General features: G+C 37.8%; 1 protein-coding gene across 5 annotated transcripts in view; it reads right to left on the minus strand.

Annotated features, from left to right (window-relative positions):
• Window positions 1-19,701, minus strand: part of MAST4 (microtubule associated serine/threonine kinase family member 4) — a gene marked incomplete at its 5' end in the record, with an annotated part of 573,576 nt that overhangs the window by 249,585 nt on the left and 304,290 nt on the right. For 3 of the 5 annotated variants that reach the window (XM_079703236.1, XM_079703235.1, XM_079703242.1), the window contains one exon: window positions 15,101-15,132. In XM_079703236.1, the coding sequence (XP_079559362.1) occupies window positions 15,101-15,132 (32 nt within the window). Of the gene's footprint in view, window positions 1-1,999; window positions 2,036-15,100; window positions 15,133-19,701 lie in introns of all 5 variants that reach the window. The other 2 variants (XM_079703241.1, XM_079703238.1) reach the window with 1 other exon arrangement.

Consider the following 19,701-nt stretch of genomic DNA (forward strand, 5'->3'; position numbering starts at 1 on the left):
ACCATCTTTGTCTATTTTGATGATGATTAAAACTTAAGTGCAGGAAACACCATTTGAGTTGGTCAAAATACAGCTTATTAGGAAACATGAGAAATGTGATACGCCTTTTACGTAGTACAGTTTATATCATGTGTCAACCTTTGATAAAACATGATTGACTCATTTTTAAAAACATAATTATATTTTTCAAGTATATCACTCAATAATAATCACAATATATTATTTCACCATTTCCTTTTTGGCTATAGAACGAATTAATGGCTTTTTTTCTAATTAACCAAGTAAACATGGGTAGAAGAACCTACACGGGGATGTCCCTTTACTTTCATAAGCAAAATACAGACCTCATGTGTAAATGCATATGTGTTCATTTGTGAGACAATATTACCATTATTTTTAATCACAAACAGTTTTAGAGTTTAGCTCCAATATTTCAAATGCCTTTAGAAAAATGTAAAGGTATTTATTACCTTAATACTATAACTAAAGTTTCCAAAAAAGCTATTAAGAATGTCAGGGAAAACAATTAAGTTAATATCACATTAATATAAACTTAATGTTAAGAATTGTCAAAAACATAAAGTATTAGACAACTTTACCTCAAATTCCAAATGTGACAATTTCTTAAGTCAACATTTAAATTTTAGAAAAACCAAATCATAAAAGATTGCAAAACGCATAGTTACAGTTCTTTGTTCACATTATCATATTTACACACCCCTCAACCAATACAGGTATGGGTATACTTTATAGTTCGTTACATAAGCAGAAGTACAAATTATTTATAAGTTCACTTTAGCTTTATTACAATCTAATTTTTAGACAGATTAATATATGTCATGCCTGAATCCCCATTTTCACATCTTAGGGTAATTGTACAATTATCAGAAAGTAAAGTCACATTTAAAGAATTAAAGTTCACAGAAAAACCTTTAGGTAATCAATAAATATTTTCCAATTAGTAACATCAAGTAAAGAGATCCCCAAACTGAGAAATAATTTTTTGGCTTTATTTACATGTATTATTATATATTATCTTCAAAATATTTAAGATAAAACTCTGCATGTTTAACTTTTAAAATTTAACTTAACCAGATCAATGTGAAACAAAAAATAAATGGCTAAAAACACCTATGAAAAGTGTGAAAAGCAGACCAGTGAGGGAGAACTTACCAGACATTACAACTCACTAGAAAGCCACTGCATTCAAAACAAAATGGTGTTGGCACAGAAATAGACAGAGATCAGAACAGAGAGGCCAGAAATAGATACAAATGTATATGGCATCTTTATATGTGACAAGGGTAACATTTCAATCCCATGAAAAATAAAGTTTCTCATAGTAACTAGGACTTAAGTAACTGGTTATCTAGGGGGAGAAAAAAGAAAGAAAGATAGAATCCTACCTCATATCATGTGCAAAACTTAAAACTGGAGTAAGATTTCAATGCTTTTAAAAATGGGGAAGAATATTTACAAGAATACTTGTATGACCACGGGATGGACAATATCGTCCTAAGCAAAACAGATAATAGAAGCAATAAAGAAAAAGACAGACATAAATAATTATAAAACATAATAATAAGTAAGGATTTTCTTTTGGTAAAAGACATCATACACAGAGACAAGAACTATAAAGAACAATAAAGCTATATTTGCACATATGTAACGATAAAACACAATAAATACCTCCCAGAAATTGTGACGGGAAAACACCATCAAGTAGAAAAATGGGCAGTGAAAATAAATAGGAAATGAAGAAAAGGGAAATTCAAATGAACAATAAACATATGAAAATATATTTAACATCAGAGGTAGTCAGTGAAGAAAATGTAAATTAATGATCAGAGATAATAAGATTGGCAAGAATTGAAAGGAACAGTGGCATCCAATGCTGGTGAGAATGCTGGAAATGGGCATTCTTATGTGCAAATGTGATACGCTATTCCTTTGGGGGAAAAAAGCTAGAAATATATATTAAAATTAAAAATACACATACCGTTTGACCAAGCAATTCCACTTCTGGGAATCTATCCTATAGGGAAAAAAAAAGGACCAGTATGTAAGGACATAGGTACAAAGATGTTTACTGCAGCATTGTTTGTCATGGGGCAGAGGAAGAGGGGGGACTGGGAACAACATGACTGCCCATTAATGAGGAAATGTTTAAATGAAATGTGGAATATCTATAATATAGAATATTATGTATTATTAAAAAGAATGAGATAAATCTGTACATAGTGACTTGGAAGGCTGATAAGGTGAGAAAAGCAAATTGAAGAGCTATACTTCCATTATGAGAACGGCAACAACCACCAGAAAACAATGGACGTGCAGACACTCACATGTACATGGAGTGAGGAATGGAAGAAACACAGACCAGGCTAACAATGGCCACCCAGGATTGGGAGTGGGAACAGGGAATGGAAGGGATGGGGATTATTTACTTCCTCCTAGTGTCTCTCTGTGCTGTTTCACTAGTTACTATGAACCCTACATTAATTTTACAACTTTCAGAATACATTTAAGAAAAAAATATTAGCTTTTATTAGTGGTAGTAGAGCAGAAGTACTTCCAGACATTCATCTGTAGTAAAATAGTAGTCATTAAATAAATATTCCCTTCTTTGCTTATGCCAGTCACTGCAGTGTTCTTTTTTTTTTTTTTGCGGTATGCGGGCCTCTCACTGTTGTGGCCTCTCCTGTTGTGGAGCACAGGCTCCAGACGCACAGGCTCAGTGGCCATAGCTCACGGGCCTAGCCGCTCTGTGGCATGTGGAATCTTCCCGGACCGGGGCACGAACCCATGTCCCCTGCATTGGTAGGCGGACTCTCAACCACTGCGCCACCAGGGAAGCTCCCCACTGCAGTGTTCATTTTTGATGGCTTGCCCAATATCCATTCTGTCTCTCTCCCATATGTGTATCAGCCATGTGGTTTGGGTGGGGTTGACTCCACCCCATTCCCAGAAATTCCTGAATGGTCTAAGCCAGTTCTGTCCACCAGAAATACAATTTGGAGTCACACAATTTTAAATTTTCTAGTAGTCACAGTAACCATGAAAACTGCTGGCAGCCATCTATGAGCTAGGAAGGAAGCCTGCCCTGGGATGAGGGAGAGACTGGGTCCTTGTGTCAACACTGAACCTCTGAATCAACCCTTGCAAGAAGCCTGGACTTTTTAGTTACATTAGCTGGTAAATTTCCTTTATTTTTTTCAGCCACTTTGAGTTAGGTTTTCTATTACTTGCAATCAAATGTATTCCAGATGATAAACTCATCTATGGACTAAACAAATACTTCCTTCTTAAGAAAAATAACTCAAATGTTCAACATTTCTTCATTTGTAGTCAAGGCATGCTTTTGTTAAACTAGCCTTACTTGATAACACCTTTAGGCAGCTTCTGAAAACATGCCCAGAGAAGATTTCCAAAGACGAATTCCTGATCATGCAGGGTAACTTTGCATGGTTACAACTCAGAGCATTTCTCCCTAAGACAATACAGACATGAGGCGTCAGAGCAATCAATTAGCTCCACTCTCATTCCACTCTCTTTGTTGACCCTCCGTTTCTAGACCAGTGTGTCCCACCTTTGGCAGTATTAACATATTGGGTAGATAAGTCTTTGTTGGGGGGGTGGTGTGTGGTTTCCTGTACACTGTAGGATGGCTAGCAGTATCCCTGGCCTCTCTCTACCCACTAAATGATAGGAGAAATCCCACCCCCCCAAGTAGTTGTAACAATCAAAAATGTCTCTAGACACTGTCAAATGTCTCCTTAGGGGACAAAATCACCTCTGGTTGAGAACCACTGTTCTAGACCAATAATTAGTTCTAATGTAGAACTGACCTTCATTGTTTTACCACATGATGGTCTCCCCCCGCCCCCCACCCCGCAAGTGTCCCCTGCATCACAATCTTTCCAGGCATTATGGCCTTCTCCTCGACTAGACATGAATATGTGAACCTTGTCTGGCCATGCTCTTCCTCCTCTAATCCCCGCTTATGCTGAGCCTGAGCTCTCCACTGCAGGTCTTCTTTCTGGAAGAAATGTAGCTAGTCCCCTCTGACTTCAGCTTGACATCATTACCTGACCTGCTCCCTGAATCACCCACCCAACCATTTCTTTGTGCTTCTCTGAGGGGATATTTGCTCATTTGTGGTCACTCATTCCTCAATTCAGCCTTCCCCGGCTGGGTCAGCCACCCCCTCCATCAGTATATCGTGGGGGACAATTCCATCCCAGTCTCTCCACATTGAATCAACTCACACATTATTCTCCCTAATTCATCCCTAAGACTAAAGATAGGTTATAACCACTGGAAAATTCTTCATAGCTTCTCAAATTGATTGATAGATTTAATGCAATTCCAATAAAAATCTCAACAGGCTTTTTTTGGATGGAAATTGACAAACTGATTCCAAAATTAAAGAACCTAGAATAGTCCAAACAATTTTGAAAAAAAAAAAGAACAAAGTTGGAAGATTAACACTATCTGATATCTGAACTTATTATAAAGCTACAATAACCAAATCAGTGGGGTACTGATATACAACAAACAGGCCATGAACCAGAATAGAAAGTCTGTAGACAGACAACCAATTTTCATCAAAACTACAAAGAAATTCAGCAGAGAAAGAACAGTCTGTTCAACAAACGGTGCTGGAACAATTAGACACCTGTATGCAAGAACATAAACGTTGACCCATATTTTACCCATATACAAAATTAACTCAAAATAGATCATAGATGTAAAAATCTAAAATTTTAAATCTAAAATTATAAATCTTATGGAAAGAAAAAGGAGAAAACTTTTGTGACCCTGAGTCAGGCAAAGATGGCTTAGACGCAACACCAAAACCATGAGCACGTACAGAACAAATTGATTATTTATACTTCATCAAAACTAAAAACTTTTGCTCTTTAATAAGATGCTGTAAAGAGATCGAAAACACAAGCCACAAGCTGGGAGAAAACTTACCAGTCATGTATAACAGCTTTATTTATAATGGTCCCAAACTATAAGCAACCAAAATGTTCATCACTAAGTGGATGGATAATCAAACTATGGTGTATCCATCAATAGGATATTACTTAGAAATAAAAGTAAGGAACTATTAACATATGCTACAATAGAGCTGAATCTCAAAATAATTATGCCAAGTGAAATAAACCAGACAAAAAAGGGTACGAACGGTATTGTTCCAGTTATTTAAAATTTTAGGAAATGCAAACTAATCTTTAGGGTTGGAAAATATTAGTAACTGTCTGATTGGGCATGTGAGGGCGAGGAGGAGGTAGCAATTACAAATCGGTAAGAGGAAACTTCTGGAGGAGATGGATATTTCAATACCTTCACTATGGAGTCTGTTTCACAGGTGTGAATATATATATATATATATATATATATATATGGCAATTTATGAAATTGTGTATTTTAAGTGCAATTTATGGTATGCCAATTATAGGTCAATCAAGCTTTTTTTTGGGGGGAGCACTGTTACCTGTTGGGGAAAACATTAAGTGTTAGACCATGTAGGGTTATGCTGCTGTTGGGACACCCTAAATTGGTTCATGCTACATGGGATTTCATGAGAGGAAGTGGTTTTGTTGTTTTAATTTCTTTTGTGGTTTAATACAAATAGAATTCACAATTCCTGGGTACTTAACATAATACAGCCTAGGTGAGGTTAAACAGTAGATAAAAGGTCCATGGGTGGGGAGAGACTACACAGAGCCTTGAGAAATACCAATCTGAACTATGTTTGCTTTAATTCTCCTTTTAAGTATCTCCCCATATAACCACCACCATCACCACCCCCTGCTGTGGTCTTAAGGATGTGTCCAACCAACATCTTCCAGCAAAAAAAAAAAAAATTAGAATAGAGCCAAGTGGCCTGAATTCTCAAAGATAATAATTAAGTAACATGCTTTTTAACAGATGTTTGATGACACTATTTTTCCCCATGATTCTACCAGAATCAACTGCATTTACATACAAATTGGTAATACCTTAGAATCCCAGCTAAAAAAAGCCACCGTTGTTCCCCTAAGACATGAAACCATGTACTGATCTATTAATTTCATTTCAGTGTATGATGTCAAGTGCATTTTAAAAATATACTCCACGGCTTCCAAGGGCTTCCTTAATCCACAAGGACTGGTTTTAGAGTTTAAACTAATTTATCATAGACATTAAAAAACCTTCTGCTTATTCTCCCAGGTAATTGATTCTTGATTTGTTAAAATACTAAACACTATGCTTTACACCCTGAAATACCAAACTCCTGGTGAACTCACTCATATGCCCCATGAAGAGCAAATCCTCTCAGCCAAGAGGCCAAGGGAAGCCCGGGAAAGCAGACCACTCCCTCCCTTGGACCCACTGCCAGCCCAGGGGGACGTCCCCCCCCTGCCCCTGCAGTAAACATCATTTGTTCCACAGCAGTGACATGGGGATGTCAGAGGGTGCCAACTTCCCCAAGAAAATGCCCTCCTCGGTTTTTGAAAAATACAAATAAATCCAAAAGACAACCTCTGCCTCAAAGCCGACCTTCCTAAGTAAAAGCACACACCTCCACCACCAATAACAGTAGAATCAGCATTGGAAAATCGGGGTTTAGTAAGAGCTCAGCAACCAGGGCTAATGTCACCATGAGGTTAATCTCACTGATCTCTAGGACACGACAAAAGTTAGAAATCATTTTTCCTGCACAATGAAAAGCACAACGCCTAGGCCAAATTAATATTTTCTAATAGGGAAGAACAATTTCACCTAAGCATCTACAAAATAGGCAAATATTTCTTGAAAGATTACTTTATAGTTCTAGAAAAGAGGCATTTAAAAATCCTTTCCCTCGATATATTATGCCTGTTTAAATTTATTATCATTAGAATTTTCATTCTTTAAAAAAAAATTTTAATTTACCCTTCCATGCTAGGCACCCGTTTCCACATGCCGATAAAATTCATAGAATATACTTAATAAAACTTTTTCCTCTCATGCAGTTGTATTTACGGAACTATCTGCATACAATTTCCTTATGCTATGAGTCAAAAGATATCTGGGTGATGTCTGAGGTGAAGCAGAGTCCAGAAGGCCACTGGGAAGAGAGGTGTACGGGCACTGGCATGTTCTATGGGCACGTCTTATGTTCCAACACAGAAGCATGGAAAAGTCCTAATCCTCATCCTCATCCCAGAAGAGGTGACTTTATATAACAACATGTTCAAAGACAAGGCATGTGTATTCAGATGAAAGAAATGACCTGCCAGAATTCTTAGAAGTTGAGGTCTCTACTGCAGAAAAACAGAGAAGGAAACCCTAGGATATTTTTCCCCCAGTCACTTACGTTTGACAGTCAGCTGCCACAAAGAGTCAAAGAGCAGGGGTTCTAATTCTCAGGAGTCAGAATGGCAGAGGAAAAAGTAGAGATTCTAAGGAGGAACACCAAGACATAAGCAAAATCTTCTAGCCACCACCCACCTCTCGACGGTTCCCCTCAGAGAGCCCGACTTACTATACAATGGGGTCAGGAGAACAATACAGAATTCAGCTGCCCTGCTCACATGTCTCACTGGACGATGGACTCATTTGGGGACTGCCAGTTACCACAGTGGGGACTGCCATACCCACCAGTGCATCCATCACTAGTCTCATTACTAGTCTGAGTAAACTCAGTATCCTGGTAGTGCTGGTATGTGACAAGGTTTTCCCTCTGGTTGCAGTTTTAAGTGTAAACTCTTAAGAAGAGTTTGAGGCCATGCTTTCCAAAATGTTCAAAGAAACCATGACGAGCAGGGTGAAGTCAAGTGTACTCTGTTAGGTCTAACCCTTTACATGACCCATACTGTGGATGTCGATGCTGTAATTCATGTCTTTATAGAACAAAACGCTACCACACCCTTGCTCATTATCTTTTTCTAACTCAAATGTATTGCCCTGAAAAAGGAAAGTTTGCTTTCCAGTCGCTGGTGGGTGGGACCCCTAAATTGTGGCCACAGTTCACAGTGAAGAAACAGTCTGAGTGCAAGCAAATCTCAAGTCCTCCAAGTTGTTGGTTCTTCACTTACCAAACAAAGGTATTTAAAATTCGTTTTCTGTTAAGGTTTCTTCCAGCTCTGAAATCCCATGATTAAACTTTTCTAAGTGGACATCTATAATATCCCACTTCATTTTCTTCAATACCTGTCTGTCTCAAAACACAGTTTCGAGAAGTAACCTATATACTATGCTGAGAAGGATGGGCAGGTTTCTAGTGATGGACTGTTCTAGAAGAGGGGCCACTGAGCACAGGGAGTTCCCTCTCAGCCTCATGATACAGAACATGGGTGGGGTCTGTCTCCCTCACACACCTAGAAACCTCCTGATACCAGTGTTGACTGTGGAGGGACACAGGAAAGATTTACCCAAGGATACGGGGTCAGACACCCTATGTAACACCTCTCCCCTGATGGAAGGGCTGGTAAACGAAGTTGTCCCCCCACCCCAGAAAATGCTACTCAAATAATCTGGCTTTAAGGGAGCTTCCTCAGCCTACCGGCAGTCTTTTGCCTAACATTATCAGACAAAAATAAGTCGGAGGGGGGGCCTTAATTCCCATTGCGGTTTATTTAATAAAACACTTATATAGAGCTTACTGCATGTCAGGCACGGTTATAAACATTTTACAGATATTAACTAATTTAATCCTCAAAACATTCCAGGATAGAATAGTATACATACTTTTTTTTTTTTTTTGCAGTACGTGGGCCCCTCACCGCTGTGGCCTTTCCCGCTGCGGAGCACAGGCTCCGAATGCACAGGCCCAGCGGCCATGGCTCACGGGCCCAGCCGCTCCGCGGCATGTGGGATCCTCCCGGACCGGGGCACGAACCCATGTCCCCTGCATCGGCAGGCGGACTCTCAACCACTGCGCCACCAGGGAAGCCCTGCATACATACTTTTATGGATGAGGAAACAAAGACACATAGAGGTTAAGTAACCTTCTGAAGGTCACAGGCTGGTTAAACAGCAGAGGTAGGATTGAACCCAGGCAGTGTGGCTCTGAAATGCCTACTGAATAAAAGACCTGAGAAGGTAGCTTTTAGTGAGAAAGTGCAGGCACCCACCTGCTGCAGTGGGCCACCCTCCACAAGGCTTGCTGAAAAGATGCTCCCTGAAAAATTCTCCAAATTCCTGTCTGACTCACGCTTGCTAAAAAGTCATTCTAAGACATATGAAATAGAGAATTTACCCTCATGCCTTTGGACATCCAGAAGCCCACTTTGCCATTACACACACCCTGAAGCTCTCCTAAGAACAGCAGTTCCCATCTAGGGGTGGCATTTTAGATTCACCCTGAGAATGGGTTGAAAGTCCACAAGCCTCAGTGCTCCCGCTGCCTCTGCCCCCAACGCACATAAGTGCAGATTCTGATTTGTACTCCCAAGTGTGTTTGGAAATGCATGCACACACACACACACGTATTTTGATAAACCTCCCTAGGTGACCCAATTCTCCCTCCCATGGAGCAAAACTAAGGTCTTCCTAATAATTTTCAAAGGTGAGAAGATCAATTCTACATTGTTTCTATCTCCCAGGTCTCCTCCCCCAGCCCCCTCACAGAAGATGAATGCAGGCGTGATACAGGATGCTGCAAATACATACCACATACCAAACTGGCTTTTCGATGAATATATAAATGTAATTGACATTCTTTCACAGTCTGAAATCCTCTCTTTACTCTCAGGATATATTACACCATTCTGTTTTTATATAAACATGCCACTTTAAATGCTAATTCAGATGCAACACTCAATTTTTTCTTCATTTTGTTTCTGGGTTTCTAACATTCAAAATGACACTGGACTTCCATTTGGCTTCGACGATAGGCATTTTGAATTCTTGTTGTTTCAATATTTGTGGGGGTAGGAGAGAAGAAAGTACTAAGAAGAAAACTAAATTTATTTTAAAACTTATCCAAATACAGTTTACATGCTCTTTATTTTGCTTGAATTAAGCCCTTTCCCTCACTTTCAGAAAATGTTACCTTCACCTTACTGAAAATCTTGTAAATCTAATTTGACTCCATTGTAAAACCAAGGTGATTCCCTCTCCTTGCATTCTAGAAATAACCTCATTTTACTCAAACTGCTTTTCTAAACAGCCCATCAAGGCAGCATGTTCTGGCTGAAATACAACTGGCCTGAACATACGTCTTCTTTTTGAAAAATACACACACCTACAGATGCCAATGACATCCACATGAGCCTCTCCAATTACATAGAAGGTCATTTCCTATCTTGTCTCAAAATGAGGAATTTCAACCTAAGAAATATCCTAATCCAGTGCACCCAGTTCAATCTAATTACAGTGAGACAAACTGTCTTCTGAGTCCAGCAGGCCCCGCTCCACCCAGAAGCTTCCAGTAACCCTCAGGGTCCTCTGCCTCTGTCATCCTAAGCACTGTGACAACACTCTCTCCCTCTGTGGCTCACTCCAGTCTTCCATCCCATCCAAACACCCTTTCCTGCTCCTGCCCAAGAGAGACAATATGGGAAAGACGTGAGACAAGTTTATCACCTTTTTCATATACTTGTTAACCTATCCATGTGGCAAAATGGTTCTTGACAGCAGCTCGCCAGACCCCCAGAAGCGTCCCATTAATGACTCGTGTTCTGCTGTGCTAAATGCAGCTCAGGGATACCGTGCCCAAAGGTATGTAAATTTCAATGAGACCCCGAGGAGAAAATACCTTTAATATCCAACTGAATGAATTTCAGTTCTTTCAGATCCAACTGAATGGATGTCTGGCACCGTGGTAAGTGTGTTTTAAGATGCCCGTTTTCTTTGTGGAGAGGAAGATGGACCTCCTAGCAGACCTGAAATCATTGTATGCCAGCAGCACCTCACGCTACTTAGTCCGTGGCCAGCCCTACTAGACCCCAACCATTTCAGAATAATGATAAAAGGAAAAGGGGAACGGAGAAGGGACAAAACTCTATGGAGAGAAATAGTTGCTAAACACTAGTATTGTTGCTAGGTTGAGAAATTGAAATTAAGCTGAGAAGACTCCTAAATTACTTTTAATACTTTCAATACTCCCAGAAATTCCTCAGCATGCAGAAACATACTTCTCCAGGCCTTCTGTGCACAGGATGAGCTGCTTTCTGCTTTGGGTTTCTGCTGCTAGATGTGTGTGGCCAAACAACATAAAGCCAAGAAACTAACTGACCAAGTGTCAGTCACTGTTCTACTAAAATAAAGTGATAACTGCAGATAGTCCCATGGATCCCTGAACTACAGGGCTCCATGAAACAATGCACTCATGCTCACAATTTAAAGACGTAGAAGAAAGGCTATTTTAATTTTGGGTAGCAAGGAGAATTTACTTGCTAAGAAGAGATAGTGCAGTTTCTTTCTCTGTGCGGGGGGCGGGGAGGTGCTTAGGGGGATCTTAAAGATCATTAAAAATCAACATAGGAGGAGGCAAGGGAGCTGGCCCCAGCCAATTTCCTGCCCCTCTCTCCAGGGAATTTGGAGAAGAAAAGAAGCTCCCTCTGTACTAGAGAGCTGTTTATTTGAGCAATTAACAAAACATGAGGGGGTCCTTTAAAATTAAAGGGGACCTTGGTTTTGCTCCGAACCATCCATTAGCTCACACCTTGGGCTTTTACTCTTTTTCCACTTTCCCTGTCTGAAAACAAACACCACCCAGAGAGCTTTGCCACTTCGAAATGTCATTTTAGGGCCCAAGTCCAAAAGACTAGTTAAGGGACCCACAACACTAGGAACTTTTTAATAAATATGAACAGTTTAGATTAGCTGTTAGTAGAAACTTTACAACATAAATGTTGTCTTGTACCTGGAATTTGCTTTTAGCTTTTGCTCAGCATTGTTTTTTTTTATAATTATACTTGTTGATGCATCTTCTTTAGTTCAATTATCCTACCCGCTGTAGAGTATTTCATTGTATGACTATATCATGATTTATTCAAAGGATATACAGATTTTGACAGGTAGCTGAGAGGAAAGGCAGCAGAGAGTATGGCAACTTTTGTTCCAAGGAGAAAGACAAGAACATGCTAGAAGAATCTGGGAAAATGGCTACTCTTTGTAAGGAGAAGACAGCTAGCTAAAATCCACCCATACAGGGAGCTAGAGTAGAAACGGGATTTGGGACCTTGATGTTGGTAAAGGGCTGGAAGAGCCTCTGGAAAACTGATCGGGGGTCACTTGGTTTTTTAGTAACATCAGGTCTAGAAAGAAGTTCCCTTGACCTCTCTTGTCTGCTGACCTTTGCACCATTAAAAAAAGAAAAGTCACATCATTGTCTTCAAAACCTTTTAAAACACATGTGAAACACAGACTTCAAGTTAGTCCTTGAGAAAATGATCGTAAATTACAAATTAGTGGGGATCTGGATTACTTTTTTTCTAGAAAGAATATAGGTTGCTTTTTTTATACTTTTCAATTAGTAATAAAAAGAAAAGCCTATTTTCTGTGTTCTTTTATTTGTAAAAGCTTTAATTGTTATATAATATATACATGCTTTATATAACAAATATGTTTTTATCACGATTCCAGACAAACATTGTGTATAAGCTTACTTAAAATTTTTTATAGACAATACTAAATTTTTTTTAAAATCTGATAAATCTATATGTCTGAATGATGAAAGTGCATTTTTAAAATATTATCCTTCAAGGCATACACATTAAAAGTGGCAGATATAACAAAATCAGGTGCCTTCTTCCAAGAGCATAGCTTTTCTGAAGGTACACCCCCTCTAACAAGTTCAACCGCATTGCCGGGTACCATAGACAATGAGGAATACATCACATTGCACAGTTGCTTGCTGTTGACATGGAAAGACAACTCAACAGAAGAGCAGGATCAAATCCTCAATCTTTCTGGGAGAAGGTAATAAAAGACTTGAAAGCATTTATGCAGTAAATAAACAGAGGAAGTGTTAACAGGTTTAATGATCAGGTACCATGATGCGGGCTAGCACCCATACCTAATAAAAACACACCTGTGCTCTTCTTCATCAGATTTGTATTAAAATCACTTGAGCATTTATCTTATAAGTATTTTCTTTTTCTCAAAGTCATAAAAGAACCTTGCATGAGGAAAGTAATGACTGGCATCCTGTGTGGTGGTCACTGAAAACTCAGAGTGGCATTACATCCCAGAACATCTATGTCATAAGTCATTAATTCTTTTGGGAATACTTGTATTTAATAGAAAATTTAAAAATAGCATGTTTATTTCTTGTTTGCTTTACTTGCAATTATTAAGTTTTCCAAAATTCACTTAAAAAGGTAGATTTATGTTGACATATATATATGATTTTTATTCCCATCATCTGATTGACAGAGCAACTGATTTTTATTAGGAGGGGATTTTAATTGGTTTAAATGTAATTCTATCTTACTAAGTATTCAAAGCATGTGCTCCAAACAAACTGATGCCATCATCATTTTTTTTTAATTAAAGAGTCCATGCTCTCAAACAGAAATTTAAATATTTTCCTTATCATGTATTTCCCCCATCAACTCATGGCTATCAGCTAACATGAACAGAATTGAAACTTACACAAGTGCAAAATGAGATATGGCCCTTCAGTAGGTATAAGGAATCTACTTTGCTAACTAACATTATTGTAATAATAATTTATAGGAAACATACTAACTTAAACAGGGGAAAAAAAGCACCATTTATTACAAAGGCTAAAAGGAAGCTCTGACTAAAGTTCTAAAGTTTTTAAATAAAGTATACAAGACAAGCCTAAGATGCTTTAAGCATACAAAATTATGAAGGAAAAGAGATTTTTGTCTACAAAGATATTTTATGTAGATATTTCTGTTTTTCTTGTTTCTGATTTCTCATCATGTTGGGAAATATCAAGAAGTTCAAACTTTTACAAGTCTAGGCAAAAGGGTCCTAATCATAATGCAGGAGAATGGAAGTTTTTGATTCTAAGGACATTTCCTATGGTAAACTATTAGGCCGTTAACCTGTAGTGCCCAGAGATGTAAGCTGGGAGCGAGAGAGAATTTATTTAGGTACATTCTCCAAGAATAATGATCCAGTGTCCTCCTGGCAACTAAAAAAGTACAGACCAAAATGGAGAGTAATAAAATGTTCATGGTTCACGAAGTTTTGGTTCCTAGACGCAAAGACTGAAATTTCCCAAAATTGAGTCAAAAGAATGAATTCTTACAACAGTCACCACATACGTTCTAATCCTCCAAGTTGAGATTTGTATGAACTTATCTTAAATATTATACTTATTTTTTTTAAAAGGACATTGCCCCATCCACTAAATTCAGCATAAATCAGATACCAAATCCAAATATTTCTAGACCAGCCCTTACACAGTACTAGTTGACAGTAAATCTACCTTAGTAGAATATTAAAGGCAATTAACTTCATTCTGCAACTTGCTGATGCAAAAAACTATGATTTATGCAAATATATTATTAGCCTTAAAAATAAAAGGTGGAAACATACTATAAAGAAATCAAGTCAATGTTCACAAATTTGCTATTTTAATATAAGAGCATTACATGAATCAGTGCAGTAAGGTCTAGATCTAATAGACATTTAGCTGATGCAAAGTCTTCATCAATTCAAAGGCAAAAGTATATCATTTACTCTGCGTAAAATTCATAGTATAAAGATCATAGAATTCCAGATCATGTAGATAAGCACTAATTCTTTAGTCAGATCATTTTAAACTATCTGCAGACCAAATAATGTTTTTGCTTGATTACATAATAGAATTTTTAAATTTAAGATTCTCCCAGGAATAACCTACTGCATAAAAATAAATAAATAAATAAAGTAAAAAGGGAAAAAAAAAGATTATCCCAGGAATAAATATGCATTTTGGCTTACAATGTCCATAAGGAACCCTGGAAACTTTCTTCAACTTATCTTGAAATTATTAATATTTGACATTTATAAATAAATGCAAAGCTTTGTGTTTTCTTAATTCAGTTGATTATCATTAATCTTCTGATTGCCATTGAAAAGCTAACAAGTCAGAGAATAATGACATTACAAACTGTATCCCAGAATACAAATGAATCAATAAAGAAGTTATTCTACTTACAGACTTCCTCTTCTGGGGAGACTCAGCTCCTTCTGCAAAAGAAAAAACGAAACATGTATATGAGATGCTACATTAACCTTAGACTACTAGGATACCAAACAGGTAACATAAAATGTATCATCCTTATTACGCTTGATTTGGCATCTTCTATACTGAAAGGATTTTAGTGTAATTATTTTATGCTGGATCCCTTCTTACATTGTTCCCTTTATACACTGTGTTTAACGTACAAACCCTGTTTACCTAAATTCCAGAGCAGAAAAGACATCAATCCTCCCAAAGCAATGACAGCCAAATACTGAGTTGAGCTACGTGACCCTATAATTAAGGGTAAGGGAAATCTGAGCAACCAAAGAACTTATCCAAAAAGGAAGCAGAAGGAGGAGGAGAAATTTTGCAGAATTATAATTAAGTGAAAGGTGAAATGAAAAGGGTAGTGAAATCAGACTATTTGCCTCCAACAGAAATAAACTCATGCAAAACATTATGTCTACCAAAGATTATAATTTAAAAAAGAAATAGAGCAAAAGTTTTCCTTCTGGTATTATTTCTTAAAACAAATGTGACTTATGATTAAGGATATTTAAAAGTAGGTTAACGAACTTCTAAAAAGGTAACCAGACAGCAACAACAATTAACATAGTGCTTTATAGTTTCAAAGGATGCTCTCACACTTATCTCAAATTAAGATCATTATCTACCTTTCTAGAGAGAGTCTATGGGAAAATAAAACAAAATAACCCAGCAAACAAACAAACAAAAAGGGATACAGAAATACCTCCACCCACTAAAGGAGCTTTCAGAAGCCTGGGCACTCGAGAATGATTACTTGATGACAATAATTAAAGAATAGGAAGTAATGAGTCAACTGGCTATTTTAACTCAAAATTTGAAAGCCTTGACTAAATTTGGGCTTTCCTTCCCATAATTATCATTTATTTTTTTGCCTGCCAGGAGCTCAAGCATCATTTTTTGAAAGGTGCTTCCCCTTCAGCTTCAAACTCACCTTTCCTGTTCCCTATTTTTATTGGATCCTTAAATGTTTGTCATGGCCTGTGGCCTCACATCTTACTTCTAAACCATGCAATTTGCTCCATCACAGCTTACAAAAAATGGACTTAAGAGCCACAGCCCAGAGGAGGATCCTGCCTTAAATAGAACTTATCCAAAGTTATTACTTTACTCACTTATTAACTGGAAAATATATTTTGATACAGAGTTATAATAATCAGATCACTGTTTAACTGCAAGAAAAAAAAAAAACAATTTTAGGGACAGAGTATTTTCTTCCTTCTCCCAATAGCTAACCATTTTCTTTTCACGGACTGCAGGGTTCAATGGTGAAATGCTTTTGTTTTGTTTTGTTTCGAGTTTTTCTTTAATCCTTCATTAGCCCCAAGAAATTATAGCGTTTGCTGAAGTTGGCTCCCTGATTCTGAAACATAAATATACCTTTATTTACTAAAGCCTCTAATGAGAAGAGTAAAGTCTTTGACCAAGACAGTTTTCCTTGGGAACTGAAATGTAAATAGAACACCAATGAGTAATTGTCTCTATGTGTGTCTTGGGTTATGACAAGCACTGAGAAATCTGTTTGTATTCAGGTTAAAAAAAGAAAAAAAGAAAAAAGGAGAACTGCCTAGAAGTAATCATTCACCAGAGGGTTTCTTTTAAAAAGAAATTACTGATCTGAAAAGGAATACATATATATAACTGAATCCCTGTGCTGTACACCTAAAACTAACACACCATTATAAATCAAATAAACTTCAATAAAAAAAGAAACTACTGAGACCCACTACATAGCAAAAGGCCTAGAGCTTAATTAAATAAGTAAATACTGCTGTTTAGTAAGTTCATCTGACAGCAGCATTAAAAGAAAAGGAGGCGTACCTGAGGTGCTATCATTAAAAACAGAAAAAAATAAGTTGTTTCAGTTCTGTACGCAAACAGATCACTCAGAAGATATAAGAGGAGAAGGGTCAAATAAATGATCCCCAAAGAGTTCAGTCAATCATATTCCACCAAATGACCTGACTGTAGGCTGGTTGCTTTCCTATGAGAAGAAACTGCTGAAACGGCAAGATAAGGGATGAAAACCGACTCTGTTTTTAATCAGAAAGCCCTTCCAACAGGTCTAGAATTATGAGTTCTAAACAAGAAGAAAGGTCACAGTGGGTAACCCCGCATTGCTGCTCCCCGGGACGGTGGCCGAGGTTCCAGGACATTTAATAGGCTACTGTCAATGACCTGCAGGGTCTGTGCTAACCAGGCTGAGGAGCTAATCCACCTGACGGCTTGAATGTCAGGCTTGGAACTGGAAACTCAATTTGCTAGCAAATTGGAATCAGATGCGATGGTAATAAAGTGAGAGAAATGAATGTGCTGTGGCCAAGACCTTGTGAACAGTGGCTGCAAAAGCCTGAAAATACCAAGAGGGCTAAGCGATTGCAGACAGAGCCAGGAGGGGCTGCTGTCCTGCTGCGTGGGGAGGGACCATCCACTGATCACACTGCACCGGCTGGACACAAATGAGCAATATCAGGGCACTTACTGCCCCAATCCTCGTGGCACTGTGCGTGTGTGTCCTTATTCTCTTAATGTCAGGATAAGGTCACTAAACCATACTTACATAATTAGATAAGACATGTGGTATTGGTTCCGGTCATAAACCAAAGCTTGTGCTTAGTATATTTGGAACATGTGTAAAAAATTAGCATCAGATTAAGAATAGAGAAGGGAAGGGGGCAGAGAGAGAAAAAAGGGCAAGTAGCGTCCATCTGAACTAAAAAATATGTGATTATTAATCATCACAGGTTAAAGAAATGCATGAGTGTATTTAAGAATATTAAAATTTTAAAATTATTTTCATTGATATTGATTTTTCAGTGACATCTAATATTTTTTAGAATTGCTGTGTATCATTACTTGCTTGACAATATGACCTCCTTTGCCCCCCTTTCTAAAAATGTTGACTAGCAAATACGTGCATTTGAAAATAAAGACAAAGTTAATCTAAGAACTCTGTTTACCTTCTTGTGATCTCTTGATAAGACTGAGAACACACAGATTCCTCAAATACTGAAAGAGAATTTCTGTGAGTCTGGGAAGAAAAGAAAGCATAACAAATGATCCTGCCCCTTTCCTCGGCCAGCCTTGGCCTCAAAAGGAGAAGATAACTTGTCTCGTTCATAAAGGCAATTGAGAAATAGCTGCAACGTTTAATATGTACAAACAATTTCCACAATAGCAATTTTAAAAATATATACTATTTAATATGTATTTAATAGTTATACATACACAAATAAAACAACATGGCAACACACGCCACATGTATTTAAGAAATCTTTGAACTATTCTTTTTAACTGATGGGCCACTTTATGATTTAAAAGAGAAAGGAGATTTTATATCATATTACAAATATTATATTACAAATAAAATATCCCCTCCTTCAAGAGGTGGGGCTTAATTCTCTACCTCTGGAGAGTGGGCTGGACTTAGTGACTCCCTTCCAAAGACAGAGGAGGGAAAAGGAAAAGTAGCAACTTTTCAGTGGAGAAACCTGACAGACACCGTCTGAACCAACCAACATTAATGATACCAACAATAATCATAGATACCATGTGCCCCTGATACGACGTCATGAGAAGAGACTTCACCTCTGTGGCATTCTCCCTAAAAATCCTTAACTCCAGTCTCATCCTGGAAAAGTACCAGGGAAAACCAAACTGAGGATCATTCTACAGAACATCTTTAAAACTGTCAGGGTTGTGAAAAACAAGGAACAACTGAGAAACTGTCACAGGCCAGAGAAGACTCAGGAGAACGATGACAAAATGCAATGTAGGATCATAGACTGGATTCTGAGCCATAAAAAGGACAGTAGTGGAAAACCTGGTGATATCCAAATAAAGTGTTTAGTTAATAGTAATGTACTAATGTCAATTTCATAATTTTGACAAATGTATTAAGGTTACATAAGATGTTAACATTAGGGGAAATTGGTGGAAGGGTATGCAGAGATTCAACTGTCTTCAACTTTTCTATAAATCTAAAATGATTTCAATTTTTTTTCAAAGTTCTCTAAAAAGAAAGAGAGGGCTAAGGAGAAAGAAAGACGTGTGTGTGTGTGTGTGTGTGTGTGTGTGTGTGTGTGTGTGTGTGTGTGTGTAGGCTAGGGCATGGAATCTATGGATAAATATCGAAATATTCTAAGCTTATTTTAAGGCCATATTTAACCCAGTATTTTAGAAGTTTATAGAAATAATCTGAGAGAAGCTTGTGACTAGGACCATCAGTGAAGATGGTGAGAAGCAGTCAGGTTTGAGATATGTTTTTACAGAATATACAAAAGAACTGGATGTGGAAGATGGAAGAGAAAGCCAGAAAGAGTAAAAGTTCTTGGCCTGTCCAAGCAGAGTTAGAAGGAAGAATGGTTCTATCTGGATACATCACATCCAAGATGTCTGTAAGAAATCCAAAGAAAAAATTCCAAGCAGGTGGTTGGACAAATGAACCTGGGTTCAGGAGAGAGGTCGGGGCTGAAAATAGACTTTGAAGTCATTATTGTATAAGATGGTACGTAAAACCGTGTGCTGGA

This window comes from Hyperoodon ampullatus (genome assembly GCF_949752795.1).
Source record: "Hyperoodon ampullatus genome assembly, chromosome: 4".
NCBI lineage: Eukaryota > Metazoa > Chordata > Mammalia > Artiodactyla > Ziphiidae > Hyperoodon > Hyperoodon ampullatus.